The sequence below is a fragment of the Perognathus longimembris genome, chromosome 14, assembly GCF_023159225.1.
Source record: "Perognathus longimembris pacificus isolate PPM17 chromosome 14, ASM2315922v1, whole genome shotgun sequence".
Lineage (NCBI taxonomy): Eukaryota > Metazoa > Chordata > Mammalia > Rodentia > Heteromyidae > Perognathus > Perognathus longimembris.
The window spans coordinates 24,055,555-24,077,108 of NC_063174.1; the positions used below are offsets into that span (position 1 = coordinate 24,055,555).

At 46.8% G+C, this 21,554-nt stretch overlaps 1 protein-coding gene across 2 annotated transcripts in view; it reads right to left on the minus strand.

Annotated features, from left to right (window-relative positions):
• Positions 1-13,963: 13,963 nt before the first annotated feature.
• Positions 13,964-21,554, minus strand: part of Bmp4 (bone morphogenetic protein 4) — a 44,508-nt gene continuing 36,917 nt past the window's right edge. Inside the window, exons 1-4 of one of the 2 annotated variants that reach the window (XM_048362467.1) lie at positions 20,762-21,022; positions 17,557-17,681; positions 16,059-16,438; positions 13,964-15,105 (exon numbers count right to left, since the gene is read on the minus strand). In XM_048362467.1, coding sequence (XP_048218424.1) covers positions 14,249-15,105; positions 16,059-16,431 — 1,230 coding nt within the window. In that variant the 5' untranslated portion in view covers positions 16,432-16,438; positions 17,557-17,681; positions 20,762-21,022 and the 3' untranslated portion in view covers positions 13,964-14,248. Of the gene's footprint in view, positions 15,106-16,058; positions 16,439-17,556; positions 17,682-20,761; positions 21,023-21,554 lie in introns of those variants that run through there. The other variant, XM_048362468.1, reaches the window with a different exon arrangement.

Here is a 21,554-nt window from a genome sequence, read left to right on the forward strand (position 1 = left end):
CAGGCCCTGAGTCCAGTCCCCAGGACTGGCAAAAACAAAACAAATAAAATACTTTTATCTGGCAAGTGCAAGATGACTAGCTTCAAAATGCTAAAAAAAAAAAAAAAAAAGTGTGCAACTTCATTTAAAAAAATGTAGCTCTTAAAAAAATAGCTCTTTTTGATAATAGAAACAAGGCATCTAAATAATCTTCAGAAAATACGAGCTTCTTTTTTGCTTCTTTCTTTTAAAAATAATGTTACAGAATAATTCTAAAAAAAACAAACACTAGAACTGTTGCATCAGAATTGTATCAGTCCAATGTTCTATAGAACATGTATACATCATCTGAAATGTAAGTTGAGAAACTAGAAAGGGTTATGAGTGTGTGTGTGCATGCACACGTGTGCGTGCGTGTGTGTGTGTGTGTGTGTGTGTGTGTATACCAGTACTAGGGCTTAAACTCAGGGCCTCATGATGCTCTTGCTTAACTTTTGCTCAGGGATAGCACTCTACAACTTGAGCCAGACCTCCACTTTAGTCTTTTTACTAGTTGATGAGAAATAAGAATCTCTGAAATTCTTCTGCATTAGGCTGGCTTCAAACCATGATCCTCAGATATCAGCCTCCTGAGTATCTAGGATTATGGGTATGAGTCCCAGCACAGTACTTTATTTTCATGCTATGTTACATTGAAAATAATTAAATAAAAATGTTTTTATATTGAATGTCATGTAGGTGAGCCAACAGTGTTACAAATCATACAATTGTTTTTGGGTTTTTTTTTCCTGAAGAATTAAATAAAAACCAGGTCCCGATGGCTCATGCCCATAATCTTAGTTACTCAGGAGGCTGTGATTCTAAGGATCACAGTTCAAAACCAGCATGGGCAGGAGATGTCCATGAAACTTTTATCATCAATTAAGCAACAAAAACCCTAAAATGGAGGTGTGCCTCAAGTGGTAGAGCACTAGATTTGAACAACAACACAACAACAAAAACAAAACAAAAAAACTAAGAGGCAGTGCTCAGGCCCTGGGTTCAAGCCCAAGTACTGGCATGAAAAAAGAAAAGAAAGGAAAGGAAAGAAGGGAGGGAGGGAGGGAATAAAGAAGGAAAGGAAGGAAGGAAGGAGGGAGGGAGGGAGGGGAAGGGAGGGAAGGGAATAAAGGAAGAAAAAGGAGGAAAGAAGGAAGGAAGGAAGGAAGGAAGGGAGGGAGGGAGGGAGGGAGGGAGGGAGTCAAAATAAATGCAATGACAATATTTCAGAGTTGTAGTTTAAAAAGACACTATTTCCCAAACGTAGCACATTGATTGCCTTTACAGAGTCTTGCTCCCATGGATTTGCTCCAGTCTTCATAAACATTAATTAATTCTCACTCTCTTTCTGACGCCCACTTCACAGTTCAAACTATTAGGCTCGGCTGGGTGGCGCGTCGGACGCTGTGGACGCTATAATTACATAACAGTTCTCCTTTGACCAGCGCTCATCCTCATCCACGGAGCTCACGTACACACCGATGGATGCTTGCAGTGCAGGTCAAACAAGCCCTGGTACACTGACAGTCATCTCCACACTGAGCACCTCTAAACACACAGCCCATCTCTTGCCCCTTTTGTTCATCTCTGAGTGGCTAGGCACAGGAGAGTTTTTACTGTTGCAAATTTTAAACAGCAGAGGCTGGTTAAACTTTTAAGCAACAGAACAAAGCTAATTCAAGGTGTAGAAAGCGAATGTCATTTATGCCAAAGCACCCTTACTTAGTGCAAATACTTCAGAATATATGGTAACCTTCTGAGTCTCAAGGAACTTAGAGGACAATGAAGTGAGTTAGCTGAGAAATAAGATTGCCTTTGGGATGGCAGGCTCAGACTTACCTTGAAAGGCTGAATGAGACAAGTTCTGCCACCTTTAATTCAGGATCTTTAAGTCCTCTTTGACCTCAGACAAATTAAAGCATGTCCAGAACCGGTTTTCTCTCCTCAGTGCAGACAAGCTCCAATCCCTAGTCTTTTGTCAACCTTTTACCATTACACAGGAGAGACTGCAACAGGTGAAATTTAATTTGCTTTATTGCCGTCTCTTGCCTGGGTGTGTTTAGTGGATTACATGTGACTACATGATCAGAGGGCACACATTTTGGTGTTTTGCTTTTTGTATTTATATTACTTGATAGACACAAGTCCAGGTTTCTATACTTTTACTATCACTGTTTTAATAATATATAGCAAAATTATTTCCAATCTGCTGCTATTATTGCCAAGGTGGATATCAACTTATTGAAAAAAAAATTTCTACTTCAGATTATTTCTAGGAACTGTATTCTCCCAAAGTGTCAGAAACCATAAATATAAAAAGTACAATTTTATAGTTCTTACTGAAGCTTAGCTATTTACAGAAAGAACAAACACTGATGTAAAGTTTAAGTTGTGCTCATTTGCATTGTTAAAGAGATCAGTGCATTTGTTTCAGGGGAGGGGTTAATTTAGCATTTTATTTTATTGGGCTTAGTATTTGCTAACATGTGAAGTATGACCTGTGAAATTGTTTTCTATCTCTCCGCCCTCTCTCTTCTTCCTTCTCTTGTTCCCATGCTTCTCTCTATCTCTTTCTTGTCTAACTCTCTCATTTCTATCTTTTATTTTCTCTATAAATGAGACCATATTGAATTCATTTTATTGGTAGATACTGGACAATGGACAAGATGCCTTCCCTTGTTGTAGCAAAGCAAAAATATGCATGCATACCTTTACACATACACAGGGACAGAAAGATAATTTCACATGACACTCCGTAATGAAAACTACTAAATCATGTGGCCAAAAATGCATGGGAAGGGGAGAGCTCCACTAGAGTCCCCACCAGAGAAAAGCCTCACTAGGGACAGATTGAAGCTGAAAACTAGCTAACAAGACTGGGTTTTTGACGATCGCAAAAAGGAAACATTTAGATGAAGGAGCCAACAGGCAGAGACAGGAATAAACATTCATGCTGCTTACTTAAAGAACAGAACAAAGGACAGTGTGGCTGAAATATAGTTAACAGAGGTAAAGAGACATCAAGACATCAGAGGAAAGAAAAAGGGCAAGTGCCAAATCAAGGAGAAGTCTTCTAGAGTTGAAAACATGGAGAAAACACAAGAAGAAAGAAGGAAGGAAGGAAGGAAGGAAGGAAGGAAGGAAGGAAGGAAGGAAGGAAGGAAGGAAGGAAGGAAGGAAGGAAGGAAGGAAGGAAGGAAGGAAAGTAGGCAGCCATAACTATGTGCTGATGGGTCATGCCTATAATCCTAGCTACTCAGGAAGGCTAAGACCTGATGATTGTGATTCATAGCCAGCCTGGACAGAAAAATCCAGAAGACACTTAACTCCAATTTACCTACAAAAAAAGTTGGAGGTGTGGCTCAAGTGGTAGAATACCAGCTTTGAGGGGAAATGAAGGAGGAGGAGGAAGAGGAAGGAAGAGGAGGAAGAAGAAGAGGAAGAAGGAGGAGGTGGAAGAAGAAGGGGGAGGAGGAAGGAGGAGGAGGAAGAAGGAGAGAAAGAGGAAGAAGGAGGAGGAGGAGAAGAGAAGAAGAAGAAGAAGAAGAAGAAGAAGAAGAAGAAGAAAGCAATAGTGCAAAATCTTGAGTTCGATCCCTACCAGCACAAAAGAAAAAAAAGAGAAGTTGAAGCATGATATTTGAAGCAGGTTTCTCTTTGTGGACCCTCTCTCAGAGTCTTTAAAGTATGACAATTCTCTATAAATGTTCCAGTGGGGAACGTGAATGGCAAAGTTTCCCAAATCTATATGTTCACTGCATGCTTGCTCAGAAAGGAGTTTTAAGGAAAATTCCTTAGGGAGTCAAGGTGAAGGATAATCTTTGGCAAATCCAGCCCTCCATTTGTCCCTTATTGCTGTTTTGTAAGGTTGCTTGGGTTTTTTGCTGTTGTTGTTGTTTGTTTGTTTGGGGGTTTTTGTTGGTCTGTTGGTCCTAGAACTTGAACTCTGGGCCTGGGTGCTGCCCCTGAGCTTTTCAACTCAAGGCCAGCACTCTACCACTTGAGCCACAGCATCACTTCCAGTTTTCTGGTGGTAAGTTGGAGTTAAGGGTATCATGGACTTTCCTGCCCAGGCTGGCTTTGAACCATGATCCCCAGATCTCAGACTTTTGAGTAGCTACGATTATAGGCATAAGCCACCGGTGTCTAACTGGTTGCTTGTTTTGTGGTATAGGCAAGAGCTCTACCACTGAGCTATACCCCTAGCCTCCCCCACAACTGTTTCATGCAGACTATGAACTAAGAATTTAAAATAGTTTTTAAAAATTAAAAATATTTCATAGCATGCAAAGATGATATGAAATGCAAATTTCCATGTCCATAAATAAAGTTTACCACCTGGACCTTTATGGAAAACCTTTGCTCATCAGTGGTCTAAAACATATGTTCAGTTACTTTGACTATAAATCTTCATATAGCCTGGATTGTATTCAAAATTATACCTCTTTATTCTATTCTTGCTTGTAAGGCTATTTCTTTATTCTTGGTTTGTTCTTCTGGTGCTTGAACTCAGGGCCTGAGCCTCTTCCTAAACTATTTTGCTCAAGGCTAGCACTCTACCACTTGAACCACAGCCCTACTTCTTGCTTTTTGGTGGTTAATTAAAGTCCTGCCAGGCTGGCTTTGAACCATGATCCTAAGAATTCAGTCTCCTGAATAGCTCCTGAGTAGGATTACAGGCTTCAGCCACCAGTGCCTGGCTGCATGTATCATTTCTTAATAATTCCTATGCTCCTACATCCTCCTAGTTAGTCAGATAGTAAATTCTATCAGTATGGAAAGTCTGTATTTCCTTTTTCAGCTTATTCCTCTATCTTCTTCTCACTCTCTCCTTCATAATAACAAAGACTTCCTCTGGTTGTCCTTTTATATGCCTCTAAGACCAGTCACTTCTTTCATACTTATTGGTCTATTAAGTATTTTTCAACTTCCATAAGGTTTTTTTCAAGGAGATTTTTGTCAATGTTACATTAATCTAATGAGTATTTTTGCCATTGAAACAAATGTTTTCCCAGTGTCCAGACTTCTGTTTTGTCATATATCTACTTCCAGGAAGGAAGGAAGTGAAAGGCAGAACAGAGGGAAAGAGAGAAGTAAGGAGGGAGGGAGAAAGGAAGAGAGGGAAGGAGGGAAGAAAAGAAGAATGTCCCATTATTGTAACACAAAGACACTATTAATTCCTATGTCTTGGTAAATAGTTCTTTGGTCAATGTTCTGCTAAAATTTTATATTGAGTTCTAGACCTTCAATCTAAATACATTTTTTGTTGTAAACTGACTCTCCTGAGCTCCATCAAGCCATGCACCTCCTAGAGAAGGCTGTAGTCTTTGTTGGTGGACTGAACACTGCCAATAGAACACTGACTGCTTTTTCTGCTTATTATTCTCTTCCTTGCACATTTTCCTACATTTACTTGTCTTCAGGTCACTGGGACTTGGTCATAGAACACTAAGGATCCAGTGGCGTCATCAGCTAGAAGTCGATTCTTCTACAAAATGCTCAACAGGGAACAGTTTTCAATTGAAAGTCACAGTTTATCTTTTGGCAGCACCTCTCTATATTTTTGAAGTCATTCCTTCTTATCAACAGAGCTGATGAAAGGTTTGGTTTCTTCCTTCAGATTCCTGAGAATAATTTGCCAACTTGGAAATCATAAACAGAAATAGGAATACCAGTAGAATCCATGCTGATTAGAACATCTGAGTGTTCAAACTTCTAGCATGTTGAAAAGTCCCCTTTATTTATGTGATTGGGTCTCAAAGGTGGGGCCTATTTGGTTAAAATAAATCTTGAGCTATTTCGGGTGAATTGCTAAGTGGCAATCAAATAAACAATAACCTACACATAGTGTAGGTCCTGGGAGACCAGGATTTAAGTGTATGGATGAGTCTGGATTAAACAGCAGGACAGCCAAGGGGCAAACTATAATCAAGATAAATTTGAATCATTCCCATGCAGAGTGTCTCCAATATATTACTGATCTCCTCCCTGATTTATTTGAGTTACATATTTAAAAAATAAAAAGCAATGTCCATAAAGAGGAAGCGCAGGTTAGTGGAGCTGGCCGTTTGGTTTTCCTGGAGTTTCTACCTTCAAGTCTACACTAACTTGCCAAAATAAACAATGTTAGCAAAACTGTCTTCTCTGCAGCTAGATGCTAAATCCTATAACTCTTCCACCCGGGAAGGCTGGCCAATCTCAAGCTGGATTGCGAGCAAAGGAGCCTGATGTTTGAGAAGTTAGGGGAGGGGAAAGATTGATCAAACCACTTACCACACTATTAAGTTTTCCAAGACTGTGGGAAAAGTGACTTTCCTAGTTCACAGTTCCCTCTCTCTCCTTTCCAGATAAAGGGAGTGCTTTGCTATGCAAATAACACATCTGCTCTCAGAGGAAGTGAGGAGACTGAGGACAGTAAAAAGAACTCACCTTTCCAAGGTAAATTAACTCTTTTAAGGTACCATTGAATAAATTACTTCTCCGGGCACTAAAAGTCCTCCTAGTGCCCTAAAACCTCAAGATCACGTGAGATTAGTTTGCTTCTTGGAGGGTCAGGCCTCATAAAAAATGAGTCCCATTGGAAAAACATCTTTTGTCTGCCCTTGTTAAGGTACACAAAGGAAGCATGTAGAAATCACTGGGCAAGTCAACTTTTGTGTCTGACCCCAAGTAACTGGAATCCAAAGGTTAGAAGTATCAAGGTCAGTCTGTGCCTACTAACCAACCTCTTGAATAGATTCCAATTAGGTAATTACTGTAGTTAGATAACTCAGCCTCCCTTTCTCACCACCTTCAGTCTCCCCAGAACCAGAGGGATGCATATGAAGTTCAGTAACTAATGAATACGTGAGACAGAGATCCTTTCACATGTTTCTCCCTCTCCAGGTCACAGCTGACTTTCTCCAGGCAAGAATTATATTCCCAGGATGATAATTAATTTATGGGGATATTTGTACAATCTGACCAGTTAACAAACATCTTCAAGGTATGGTGGTATTTGCCTGTAAGACCAACACAGGCATCACAAGTTTCAGGTCAGCCTGGGCTACATAGCCTAGACCCTACCTAAAAACAATACAACACACACACACACACACACACACACACAGAGAGAGAGAGAGAGAGAGAGAGAGAGAGAGAGAGAGAGAGAGAGAGAGAGAACCTAGAATGACAGCTAACCCACTTTTCCTGACAAATAAATAAAATGAGCATTTTGTTAAGTACGGTGCTTAAGTTACGCCTTAAGAATCAGGAGGTATCTTAATAAGATTGGAATATCAACACAGTGCACAAGGTCCTACTGCTATAGTCCGGTTGCTTAAAATTGCCTGAGATTAACAATTTAAATTTGATACCCAGCCCACTTTCTCACAAAGCGGTAGATGGTCCTTATTCACATATATGGATAACATGTTGACCATTAAATTTAGGCATGCTAAGGTTATATATAACACTGCTCTGCACTTAAAAAAAAAAAAGCAGGACACAAAAGCAAAATAAAAACATGTAAATGAATGGAAATGGATCAAAGGAAAAAAATCTGTGAATACCAAAGTATGATTTTCTTACTCAAACATTTTTCATAAGGCTTAAAAAAATCATTTCACTAAAAATATATAAGCAATAAGAGAAGGAAAGAGACAGTTACACCTACCAATTGGATTGAGAAATTACAACTGGGTGATCAGTGCTTCAGACTGAACTTTCTGGAAGCAAATCGAACCATTAGGGTTACATAGCTCTCACTAACAAAGAAAATTTAGAAATCGGTTCTCAAAAGGCACACATTTTTCTCCTTTGGATTATAGGCAAATTCAAGGGATTCTGGGGTTCACTTTAGCCATATTTTCTCTTATGCTTTAAAACAAACATTCCAGCCAAGTGCCATGATCCACACATGTAATCCTAACTATTCAGGAGCCTGAAACCTAGAGAATCAGAGTTCAAAGTTAAGATAAGTGTTTGAGACTGCATCTCCAATTAACTAACAAAATGCCAGGCTCAAGGCACAGCTCAAGTGACAGAGTACCAGACTTAAGCAAACTAAGAGCAGTACCTGCACACACACAAAATAAAAAGTTAAAAAAGAACATTTAATTTTTTCCATAATAATAAAAGCTAAAGTAAGTACAGTTGGCAAGTCTCTCTCTCTCTCTCTCTCTCTCTCTCTCTCTCTCTCTCTCTCTCTCTCACTGAACCTATCTTTGGGGCTCTCCTTCAGACCCTTACCTCAGAGACAAACTGCTTTGAAAAATGAATAACTAAAATTAAAAGATTAAATTCATATGAAGTTTGAGTTGAAGGCAGTTGTACATTTTCTTAACTAAAACATGGATGTTCGTTGTGATGCCAAGGGAGAGAGAAATTATTACTGGAGCAAACACTCAAATCTGATCATTTAAAGTCAGTATGATTTGAACCATTTCAAGAATTATTTACTAGACAGAGCTTCAGTTAATAAAACTGAAAAAGATATTGCTAAAGTTTTAATAAAACCACGTAGAATCAGAATCTACCTGCTCCTTGGCTGTGGAGCTCAAAATCTGGGGACAGAGGAGCCTTGTTCTTTTAAGTATTTTTTTTAGAAATCAAGTTATAGGAAGTTAAGTGAAATCTCATCTTCAGAAAGTGCGGCAAATATGACTAAAAGGTGGCATTCTCTTAGTAACACATCTCAGCAGATCATTGTTCCAGCTGTCTTCTTTTCCTCAAAGAATTCACTTTTCAAGTAAATATTCCTGAATCCTAGAGCATTATATTTTCTAAACCATTTGATCAGCACAGCACACTGTTGCAGTGCACACATAATTGCAGTCAGGTTTTTTACAGTTGTATGTGTGTGTGTGTGTGTGTTTGTGCACCGGTACTGGGGTTTGACCTCAGAGACTTCACTCAAGGATGGTGCTCTACATAGCTCCAATTCTGGCTTTTTGCTGGTTAATTAGAGACAACAGTTTCTTTGTGCCAGGGCTAGCTTTGAACCAAAATCCTCAGATCTCAGCCTCCAGAGTGGCTAGGATGATAGGCATGAGCCACACCACCTGTCTTGAAAAGTATTTTGAAGAGAGGAAAAGCAATGACAATCGGAACTTAAGTTAAGGAGCCCATTTATGAATGGCAACTGGCTTCTTCATTGCAAAAAAGAAAATTACTTTCTTTGAGAACTACCATACACCTGGCATTTTTGCCTGCTTTTCAAAAAAATGTCTGTATGTGTTATTTTTGTTTTGTGTTGACATTAGAGCAAATCTTTTTTTTTTTCTTAAAACCAACCACCTTTCTCCACTGGTGAGCGTGGTAGTTCTGAACTTCTTTATTTTGCTTTATATCCTTCTGGGCCACCTTTCTAACAACTCCACATTTATTTCTAGGTATAGTTTTCTGTATTGTGTTGGTGTGTGTCACATGGTAAACTTAAACAAGTGTCATGACTCTAATTTGGCAGTCCTCTAGTTATCTTAAATTCCACTGGGAGAAATATTAATCCTTTATTCTCAAGTAATTTAAGGTCACTTAACATTGCTTTACCATAATTTTTTGATCCCCATCCCTAACCCCTTACTGGAATATGAACTCAGGACCTCACTTTCTCCTTTGGTTTCCTTGATTGGTACTCTACCACTTGAGTCTTGCCACCAGCCCCACTTTTGGTTGGTTATTTTGAAAATGGAGTCTGGCAGACTTTTCTACCTGGACTGGCTCAAACTATTATCCTCCAGATCTCAGCTTCCTGAGTGGCTAGGATTACAGTCATGAGCTACTGGCCCAGTATGTATGTATGTATGTATGTATGTATGTATGTATGTATGTATGTATGTGTGCATATTTGTTTTGACAAGGAGATGTGTGAAGAGTTTCTAGAATGTGTGGAGGCAGAAAGCATAGCACTGGGGACAAACAGTTTGGAGAACTTGGCTTCAGATAAACTTTTCTCCTTGTCTAGGCTCACCTTCAGAGGAGAAACCTTGCTCCTGCAAAGTCCCTGGGTGACAGAGGCCCAAAGGAGATTAACTGATGTACAATGTATTATGCATTATGATGTATCATGGTGTGTTATGGGCTTGGTATCTCCTTTCTGCAGGAAATGGGGCAGCTCTATTCCTGCTCACCCACAGTCTCCGAGGTTTCTTCTATTCCCCTCCTATCCCCCCCCACCCCTCACGTTTGGGAGGGAGACAGGGGAAGGAGAGGTTCCATGTGGCAATCCATTCCAGGCCTAGGTTCTGTGTCCCCATGGAGGCTGAGAGGGAGTATTGGCCTTCATTCAGGGCCTGCCTGCAGGTCAGACCCTCAGCCAGTAAGTTTATTCCCACTGCCATGAACCCCTATGTCCTCCCATTCAGTCACTCCAATATGCAGGCCCATCCACAACTCAGAGGATTCCCCTCACCCACCCTCTCACCCCCTCAAGATCACAGCCCCTCTTACCCAGGAAAGCCTTCCCATCTGCCTGCTTTGCGCACCCATTTGACCCCATTAAATACCAACAGCAACGGCCTAGGCCGGCTAATTAGATCGGTCTGTCTGCAGTTTCACCTGGGCGCGGGCTCCCCAGGGTGGATGAGCTGGGCAGACTGTCAGCGGGGGAACCTGAAACTGCAGTCCGCCTGACTGAGGGGGGTGGGGGGTGCTGCTGCCAGGTGCATAGTCCCTGGCAGGAGGAGGAGGACGCCCCCCCTCCACTCGTGACAACCCCCACTCCCCAGCCCTCTCCCGACCTGGCCTGGGAGCGCAGGGAACCCGCGGGAAGCGGGATCTTGACGTTGGTCCAAGACTAGGGTGATTACTGGGGTTTGCCAGCGCCCCGGCCGCACTCAGGCCTGGCAGAACTGTGCTGCTCGCCGGCAAGCGGGGGAGGGGATGGGGGGGGGGAAGTGATGGAATGAATTCGGTCCAGACCGAAAACAAAGTCAGCAAGTCACCTGGCAGGTTCTGAGCGCATTATGCAACGAAAGCAGGGGAATGCTAGCTGTGCCCCCCTCCCCCCTTTTTTTGGTCTTAAGCTCCTAGGAAGCCGGTTCCAGTTAAGGATTGGGCAGGGATAGACCAAGCAGCTTTTCTAATGTGGTTGCGATTTTACTGACCTCCTCAAGGGTGATTCTCCCTCTCCATTTTTCTTTAAGTAATAGGAACATTACTCTGTGGATTTTATTTTATTTTAAATAAAAAAGGGGAAAGCTTCAGGCTAGATCCTGAAGCCACACAAGCAGGCGACTTCCATAAGGTACCCAACATAAAGCAGAAACTATTAAAACCTGGCTTAATTAATCTCCACGCACAGGCAATTCCTTATCTCCTCTGTTCTCAGCACGAAGTTTGCAGATAGAACTTAAAGAGTTAAAGCTGACCATAGCTCATTGTTTTCCCTGCTAACATTTGTGACATTACAACTATTTTGTTAACTAGGTATATGCAATTCACAGAATTTCACGGTAAATTCCCCAGACCAAATATTTGGCTGAACAAATAAACAACATTATCCATTCCTGAAAATAAGCCAGGAGAAGGGAGGAGGGGAAGGCAGGCAGGGGAAGTGGTTGCTAGAAAGGGACCCGAGCTGGTCAGCCACCAGGCTCAGGACAGCCCAGGATCCTTGGTTGTAGAACTGGAGATTCTGGGCTTTTTTTTTTTTTTTTTTTTTTTTTTGCTTTTTATAATGACACCACATCTCAAAAAGTTGCTAGAAATTGGGCAAAACAAAATGAGGCTGCCTGAAAGAAACCCCTAATGGGCTAAATGATTTATTCAAGCTCTATACCATTAATCAAGGGGGCAGCGACCTGGGGGGCTACAAAAGGGGAGAAAGATCTCTTTGCAGAGAGTTTGGAGTCTTGCTGCCTTTGCCTGGGGCTCTGATCTCCTCTCTCCACCTGCGCTCTCCAGGGAGCTGGGGCTTTTGGCAACCACTCCACTTCTATTTTTATTGGTTTTTACTAAGCTGCTCCTTTTGGAGGATTGTAGAACTTCAGTAATTAAAAACAAAAATGAATCTTGTTTCACTCACCCCATCCCAAAAGCATATGCAAGACCATGTGAACAAGAATCACACAGAAGAGCACAAATGCCAGGTGTTTACCTTACACATATTCTCTCGGTGCACACACACACACACACACACACACACACACACACACACCACCTGCAACAGCAACACTATCATTACTACTCATTTCTACACCCTCAAGATGGAGAAATGCCCCATACCACTCCTCACCAAAAGGACTGCAGGAAGACACTGTTCACTTTGACCCATCCAAGTCTATGCTAAAAAAAAAAAAAAAAGCACACAAGAAATGAGTCTGAAGCCAGGCACTAGTAGATCACACCTGTAATCTAGCTACTTGGTAAACTGAGATCCAAAGATAATGGTACCAAATAAACCCAAGCAGCAGTGTCTGTGAAACTCTTATCTTCAGTGAACCACCAAAAAGCTGGGAGAGGAGATGTGGTTCAAGTGGTAGGGTGCCAGCCTTGAGTGAAAAACCTAAGGGACAGCATCCACGCCCAGGATTCAAGTCTCAGTACCAGTACAATAAGAAAGGGAAAGAAAGAAAGAAAGAAAGAAAGAAAGAAAGAAAGAAAGAAAGAAAGAAAGAAAGAAAGAAAGAAAGAAAGAAAGAAAGAAAGGAAGGAAGGGAGAAAGAAAGGGAGAAAGAAAGAAATGAACCTGAACAGGCTAGAATTCAGGCTGAATTTAGTTGCTGCTGGTAAGAAAAATCAAGGCTTCTCCTCTGGTCCTCGTAACCCCTGCACTCATATCCATCCAGAAAGCCATTCCTCTGTCCTTGACTGACAGAGTCCCATCCTAGGGCACATTAGCATCCTTTTATTCACTATGGCCAAATGGAACATTGCTCTTTGAAGTAACCTTAGTTCAAACAGGAGTAGTTCCAACAGGTGTATAATATTCTGCCCAGCTCCAAAGAAGGGTGAGTGGGAGAGGCAGCGGAGAAATTGAGGACATTTGACTCATGATTGCATGCAATAGCAAACATTCTGACCCTTCACTATCTGGCCTCATTGCCTGTCTTTCCCTTATCCCCAAATCAGCACAATCTGTTGAAATTTTGAATTTGATAGAAGCCTTCAGGTAGGAGATAAAGAACAAAGGAAAATAGCCAGGAAACACTATGGAATCCAATCATATATTTTATCAAAATAATGGTCATCAAACCTTTCGAAGGTAGGGCACTTTGTTTTATTGAATAAAACCCACTTCTCCAAAAACAGATTGTTTTAACTGAAGCAAACACAAACACATAATAATATGTGAGCTATGAATTTGTTTTGGCTTTAAAACACAACAGTATGTCTGTCATAGCTGGAGATACCAGGTACCTAAAAGACATGAGTGAGCCCAAGACCAATGGCTCATATACGTGAGTAATCCGATATATGCAGAAGGCTGAGATCTGGAGAATGATTCAAGGCCAACCCATGCAGAAAAGTCCACTAAACTCCATCTCCAAAATGATCAGCAAAAGGTAGGACTGGAGGTATAGCTCAGGTGGTAGAGTGCCAATTTAGGAAATGCAAGACTCTGAGTTCAAACATATACCAGGAAAGAAAAAAAAAAAACTGGTACAAGTGGGAATCCATTTCCTGATTTCCAGACCTCTACATCACTCAGCTGTGACACACCTCTAACAGGTGAACAAAGAGATGTGTGTGAGAAGCCCAACTTACTCCTTTCATCCCACTGTTTCTCCAAGGCATGTGTCATCCAGATGGGAGAGGATTCTGGGCCCTTGTTAGCAATAACTAGAAATGGAAAACAATTCATCCTGGCAATTACCATCTCTCTCTGCCATCAGTCAATGCCCCGTCTCCACACCACTACCTTCTGCCTGCCATTCCAACTCCATCTCACCTCAACAGAAAACAACCTCATTCAAAAGGGACAGGACCGAAGAAACAAGATGAAAGAGAACAAGGCCATCATTTACCTTTAAAATAATGACTCACTTTATTTTTATTTTAATACGTAGTTATAAATATATTTTGTCAAAATATATGATCAATATGGTCAAAACATTTGCACGTAAAGTCATAAATAAGGTCAAGGTGAACGTCTAGGGTGTTTTTTTTCTTTCTCGTTTTTTTTAAGATAAAAGTCCAGCTATAACAAAGCAGTCTGTGTGGTATGTGGGTAGGTGGGTGGATGGTGTGTGTGTGTAGTGTGTGTGTGTGTGTGTCCATCTGTCTTTCTGTCCTCCAGGATTACTGGACCTCAGCGGCACCCACATCCCTCTACCACCATCTCCTGGTAATTCTTCAGTACCACCTTGTCATACTCATCCAGGTAGAGCATGGAGATGGCGCTCAGTTCAGTGGGTACACAGCAGGCCTTAGGGATACTGGAATTGACAGAGTTGACCAAGGTCTGCACAATGGCATGGTTGGTTGAGTTGAGGTGGTCTGCCAGAGGGAAGGGGCAGTCTCCATGACAGTAGAAGGCCTGGTATCCTGGCGGGGCCACAATCCAGTCATTCCAGCCCACATCACTGAAGTCCACATAGAGTGAGTGGCGCCGGCAGTTCTTATTCTTCTTCCTGGACCGTTGTGGGTGATGCTTAGAGCTCCGCTTGGCCCTACGACGTCGGGTCAAGGCATGGCCCCGGCCATCATGGCCAAAAGTGACCAGGAGGGGCCGAAGCTGGCCCCAATCCCCACTTCCTTGAGGTAACGATCGGCTAATCCTGACATGCTGGCCCTGGTAGGTCCGTGTCTGATGGAGGTGAATCACCTCAATAGCCAGCCCGTGGTTAGGCTGCTTTTCCCGGGTCCAGCGAAGGACCGCAGGGCTCACATCAAAAGTTTCCCACCGTGTCACATTGTGGTGGACCAGTCTGGTGTCCAGTAGTCGTGTGATGAGGTGCCCAGGCACCACTTCCGCTGGGGGCTTCATAACCTCATAAACGTTTATTCGGTGGAAGCCCCGTTCCCAGTCGGGGTCCTGGTCCACCTGCTCCCGGAAGAGCCGGAGCTCTGCAGAGGAGATCACCTCGTTCTCTGGGATGCTGCTGAGGTTGAAGAGGAAACGAAAAGCCACGTTTTCGCTAGTCCCTGGAATGTTCTCCAGATGTTCTAGGCACAGCAGGGAAGGGAAGAGAAAAGAAAATGCATGTGAACATTCACCAAGAGATGGAAAATCAAGAAGTAGCTGAATTGGGCAACTGGGTGGTGAGTTCCGCTCATACACTAAGGACAGAAAGTATCTGTACATATGTATACTTGTACATATGTATGTGTATATGTGCGTATATATATATATATTTGTGTGTGTGTAATAACTTCCACGTGTCACCTCCTTTTCCAGCACCCTTGGTCTCCCCTTTTAAAAATCCTGTTTGGGCACTGTGTGCACGGTTTTCTTTACAAGTAGCTGTAAAGAAAAAAGAAAGGACGAACAGAGGCAGAAGGAAACCCATGCAGGCGTGTGCACGTGTGCGCGTGCACACACACATACACACACCCTTCCAGCCCTCCTTCCACTTTCTCCAGTGTGTTACTAAACATTTCCCTAGCGACCTTGGAAACACAGAGTATGCCTTGTTGATCAAGTTACAGAGGGGAGAATAAATTCCAACACAGTAATGATGCTGGTGGATTAATAACTCAGATTTACTTTGGAAAAGAAACATCCGCTAGGAAATATTCAGATCAGATTACAAGGCCCCTATTGAATAAACCTTGACAAACACACAGCTGTAATATTAAGTTCAGTAGGTGCTTTGAACAAAATGGGCAGAAAACGCGGCAGGGGGAGGGGGGAAAAAAGCTTTGATACAGCAACAACACACCAGTGGGCTAGCCCACGTCTGGGTGGGAGCGCGGTCCCTCCCCCCGGTCGCCAGCCCCTCCCCCGCCGTCTCCAGAAAGCAAGTTCCCAGGCAGCTCTGGACATTCTTGGAGGTAAGTGGCTCTGCTCCTCAGCCTCCGGGATTCGAGGCTTTGATGTAACCTGAACTCCTCTTCCCCAGGGCTTCCACGGACCCCCGGCCGGCCCTCCCCCCACCGGACCCGGGGCTGGGGCTGACCTTCGTGGTGGAAGCTCCTCACGGTGTTGGCCCGACTGGCGGGGCGTTCCGGGTACTCCAACCCCGTGCCCGCGACCTGCTCCTCGTCCTCCTCCTCCCCAGACTGGAGCCGGTAAAGGTCCCGCATGTAATCCGGAATAACTGCGCTCTTACTGGGCTGCGGCCGGCGGCGCAGCCCGAACATCTGCAGAAGCGTGGCCTCGAAGTCCCGCAAGAGCTCATGGCTCTGCCCCGAGCGGCGTCCTCCCGCGTGGCCCTGAATCTCGGCCACTTTTTTCTTCCCGGTCTCAGGTATCAAACTAGCATGGCTCTCGCCTCCCAGCAGGACTTGGCATAATAAAACGACCATCAGCATTCGGTTACCAGGAATCATGGTGTCTCTGGGGAGTGGGGGGGGGGGGGGGAGTGGAAGGGTTAAAGAATAAATAAACACCAATAAATAGAGAGGAATAGAGAAGATGCCTCTGCATCTGCATATGGGGCTGGTAATGGGCCAGGAAGATCAAGTTTGTGTTTTCTGCCTGACATCCACCACCACCAGAGCCAACACCAGCAGCAGCAGCTGCAGCCACGCACGGCCTGAAAGTCACAATCGCCCTGTAATTACTTGGTCTAACTTGTTTACAGTCAAATAACCCCAAGTCAGATAGCCTCCATCCTGTTAACTTTTTTTTTTTTTTTTTTTTTTTGGTCTCAGCTGCTATCGGAGCCCGTGATCTCAGAGTGGCTTCTTCAAGGATAAACAGTTAACATTGAGGGGGTAAAAAGCGAGGAGGAGGGGGGGCAGCGAATTAAAATGCCATCGCCCTCCACTTCAGACCTTCAACCTCATCCCCTTTCTCCATCCCCTCCTCCCTTTCTCCTCCGCCCTCACAGCCCAACTTCCCCAACTTCCAGCTGCTTGCGAGCAGGAGGCAGGGAAAGCGGAGAGGCTGGAACAGGGCGAAGGCTGGACGACAGGGTCCAGTGACCAGCAAGGAGGTAGGGGTGGGGGTGAGGGCTCCTCGGGTGGCTTTAAGGCTTATTTAATTGTGGCCGATGAGTGGGACGTGCTCAGTTAAAAGCACCAGGTCGTGCCCGCCCTCGCTCTCTCGTGGAAGGGGTGGCGGATGGTTCCCGAGGGAAGGCAGTTTTGACAAGACTTCCGAGAGGCCTGGAGGCGTCGGGCTCCCCGCAGACAAGCGGGACTGGGGAAGGGCAGGGTTAACCCTGCGCAACCCGAGGCTGCGGACCGTTCACGTCTCAAGTCCCCTCGAGCCCCGCTTTCCAGAAACACACCGCATCCGAGAGGGCTGCGCTTTTAAAAGGAACCGGCACGCTTCGAGCACCCGAGACCCGGGGCCAAGAACGCAGAGCAATCGCGCGGCCACCCAGCGGAGCGTGGACGCTGGGAAGGGTGATCCGACGGGGCGGGCGGGGGGGGGGGACACCCGGCGACCAAGGATGGGGAGGGCAGAGTGAATTCCCGAGAGGGGGTTAGGAAGAGGTGTCTACTCACTGACAGAAAACAAGGCATATAATAACAGTCCATGATTCTTGACAGCCAATCTTGAACAAACTTGCTGGAAAGGCTCAGAGAAGCTGCGGCAGTGCGTTGCTCGGAATGGCACTACGGAATGGCTCCTAAAATGAATATTTGAATATAATGAGACTCCAGCGTAGACAGGCTCTGTTTTTCTTCCAGCCCCTCTGAATCACGTGGACGCAGAAGCCCCGCCCTCCCCTCTCCTCCTCCTCCCACCCCGGCCGGGACCCGAGACCCGCCCCTCCAGGCGAGGCCAACCCCAGCGCCCGCCGCCGGAGCCCAGGCGGTCTGGGAGGAGTCCCCGTCGCGCTCCGCCGTGTCCAGGGCCGGCGCCCCGCCGCGGGCGCCAGCGCACGCCGAGGACCCGGTGCTCCTCTCTACCTGCCGCGCGTCGGGCCAGACCCTCGCACTAGCGGCCTGCAGCCTGAGGGTCAGGGGCACAGGGGAAGGGCTGAGCCTTGCAGCGGCGCCAACACCACTTCGGTGAGGCCGGGGCGGGGGCGGCCGAGTCTTCACTGCCCAAAGCCTCACCACCGAGAGGCACTAGAGAAGGAAAACGCCTAGGGACCTTGCACGCGCGCGCGCACACGCGCATATGCAAACAGGCGCATTTGCAAACACACATGCACACCCCGACACTTCCTCCCTTGGGTCTCCCCGAGGCCAAACCCTGCTCCCAGGGCCGGGCAGCCAATCCCTGCGAGTGCTCCGACGAGTTGGACAGCAGATTTAGCTTCCAGCCCAAAGTGGCTGACCCCGGCACGAACGAGGCCGGGAGCAGGGAGGAAATCAGGGAAGGCTGTGATCGGTGTGGAAAATTAGAGGGAGCGCCTTCTAGAGTTATTTCTCCAGTGCCAGGACGGAGAATCCTATCCCGGCGCTGACGGCTGGGTACCCCATTTCCACCCCTATCAGAAAAGCAAATTCGCGAGAGACCGGTCGCCTTTCAGGGAGGGGGTGCGGACGCCCGGGCCGCAACTCCGGACACATTTCCGAAAGAGGCGTCGCCTAAGAAAGGGCGCATCGTATTTTTCATATCTTAATGTCGCCGGGAGCTTACAAGTCCAGATCGGACCTGAAAGGAAATCCCAACACGTTCCCCAAAGTCCACAAAACCGAGAATAGCTTTCGGCCTGCGCTCGACCTCTGCGTAAGAGTCTCTTTTAACCCCGGCTTGACTTATTTTTTAAGCCAACCCCACTCCCTCCATCCCCCGCCACTTCCTTCCCCCACCCCTTTCCTTCTTTGCACCAGCTGCAGCGTCGCAGCAAATGTTCCTACGAGGCTTTTTACCAAGCCAGAGCTCAAGCAATTACTTGGGTGACTTGACTTTTAGCCGGAGATGCCGCACGCGTGGGTCGCCGAGAGCTCAGGCCTGTTCCAGAACCTGAGCAGGCGCGGCTCTCGGTTCAGCCGTGGTCTCCGCGCCAAATCGCTCCGGGAACTCGATCCCCAGGATTCCCGCCTAGAACCCATTCCACGCAGCCTCCGTTTCCTTTCCTGAGGCTTTTCCCAGCCTCTGCCTTGGAACACTGGGCAACTCGAGGGCTCGGATGGTCTCTATGCAATCACCCCCCCCCCCACACACACACACACTTTCTTTTGGGGGACGCCTGCGGGTAGCCACAGAGAAAGAGGCTTTGTAAGGGATGTGATGATCAGTTCTACCCTCCCTCGTGGCCGCGGCATCCCTAGCCACCCGAGACCACGGGGCCAGGTGCGGAGGCCTCGGGCGCCCCTGCGCGACATTCGGTCCGCGCCGGCCCAGAGCCGCCTTCCTAACCCGCGCCACCGCTGGGGCGAACTGGGAGAGGGCTGGAAAATGCAAACTTTTCTCTTTCTTTCTTTTTTTAACCAAGAGTCCCCTAGAAAACAAAACAAAACAAGTAGTATCGGAGGAAAGTATAACCGCCGGGAAAACCCCAAAGTGGGGAAAGGAGACGGAGACGCGCCGGTGCACGCGGGAGGGGGAACATGGAGAGGAGCGCACGCCTGGAATCCGGGACAAAGCTGAGCCCCGAGTCTCCCCGGGCGGTGGCGGAAGGGTTCGCAGCGTTAAAAAAAAAAAAAAAAACAAGTGCCTGGGGGGGGGGTGTTTGAGGATGATGTTTCAATTTCTGATTCACTGGGATTCATCTCTAAGCACGATTTCCTTGCCAGACTTTTTAATTTCAAAAGGTAAAGCCCAAAATGAACTTAACTTTCTTTTCCCCACCTATATCTCCCAATTCCAGTCTGCTCAGGGGTAGCCTCAGCTTACCAAATCTATACCTTTGGGAGTTTTAACGTCTCACAAAGTCTCCCCACTCATAAATCGCGACGCAAAACCCTCTACCAACGCGGTGTCCACAGGGCGTCCGAAGCCCTCTGCGGGGAGGGGGTGTGTGCGTGAGCACGGCGACCGCAGGGCCCCTCCACGTCGGTTCTGAGCCGGGAGGGCCAGGCAGAGCCGTCCGGCACAGCGACTCCCGGTAGGATACTACCCAACCCAAAGGGGCCACTTGATGTCCCCGGCATCCTAGCCGTTGTACCTAGAACCTTGCACCATGAAATGTTAAAAGAGGACGGTCCTCGGGTGGCCCCCAAGTCTAAGAAAATAGCTCGTGGAGAAGGCGCGTTCTGCAGCTGCGGTTCACAAGACCGAGGAGTGCAAAGCCAGCGGGGGAGGGGGCTGAGGCTCGGTGACACTCCCCTCGACGCAGCACCGCGAGCGGCGCGCGCGCTGGGCAGGACCGCAGGACTGCGCGCTCGGCCGCGGAGCCAGCGCTGGCTAAGTGCTCCCTCTCCAAGTCGCGGTCCCTCGGCCCCCTCCCTCGGTGCGGAAATCAGAGCCGACTCTCCCACTCTCGCTTTTCCCGTCCAGGAGATCGCCATCTCCAGCCCACGGGCAACATGTTCAGCCCCCGATCCCACAGCTTTTCTCCAAGGGCTTCCCCTCCTTTCTGTCTCTGGTGCTCTGCGCCTCCCCAAAGTGCAACTCTCCCGGGGCCATCGGACCAAAAGGAAAGGTTTGACAGAGGCAGTAGCCGCTTTGGAGGAGGCTTTCAGGGCCAGCATCCCCACCTCCAGTCGCGCCACTTTTTTTTTCTTTATGCAGACGAAACCCCCCAACTTCTTCCCCTAAGGATGCGTCTCGGTCCCTTCGGACTGGCGCGGGTGGCCAAGTAGGCTTGCTCACCATAGATCCCAGCGTTAGCGGGCTCGCCAGCAGCAGCACCGGGGAACCTGGGCGAGGGCCGGAGGATGGGTCGCGGCAGGCTCGAGACGGCTCGGACAGGAATCCCATCGGGGATAACAGGCAAGATAGTCAGGCCGGGCCCCAGTGGCGTTTCAGGCTCTGGTCCCCTCGGCTCGGATGCCCAACACACCTAGCTTCCGTGCCGGGCTCCGCGCTCCGCGCTCCTCTCCTTGCTACCCTCTGCCCTCCCCATCTACTCTTCCTTCTCTTTCCCTCCCTCCCTCCCTCTCTTTCTTTCTTTCTTTCCTTCCTCCTCCTCTTCCCAAGCAGCCCCTCCCTTCTGCCCTCCTCCCTTGCTCGCCTCCCTTTCTGGAGATGGGAGCCCCGCCCACATCCTCCCATCCAGCCGCCGGGCCTCGCCTTGCCTGGCAGGCCCAGGTCCCGGAAGCCCGCACTGCGTCCTAGCCGGCCCGCAGAGCAGCCTGGGCTGGGACCTCTCTGCCGCCAGCCCGGTGGAGGCGGCCCGGGCTCACCTGCGCACCACGTGCAGAGGTACTAAAAAGCATGCACCGACTAGTCGCTGAACCTTCCAAAAATACCCATGGGAGTCTGGGCTTCCCTGAGTTTAGAGTAACTGCTGCCCAAACTGATGATTAAAACACTGAGTAATCACCATTTACCCTGAGTAATTAGAGATAATGAAACACCTCTAAAATCAGGTTATGGAGAAAGGAGCTGTTGGATTGGTTTAAAGGGTGGCCTTCCATAAACTGGTAAAGGATTCCCATACGTT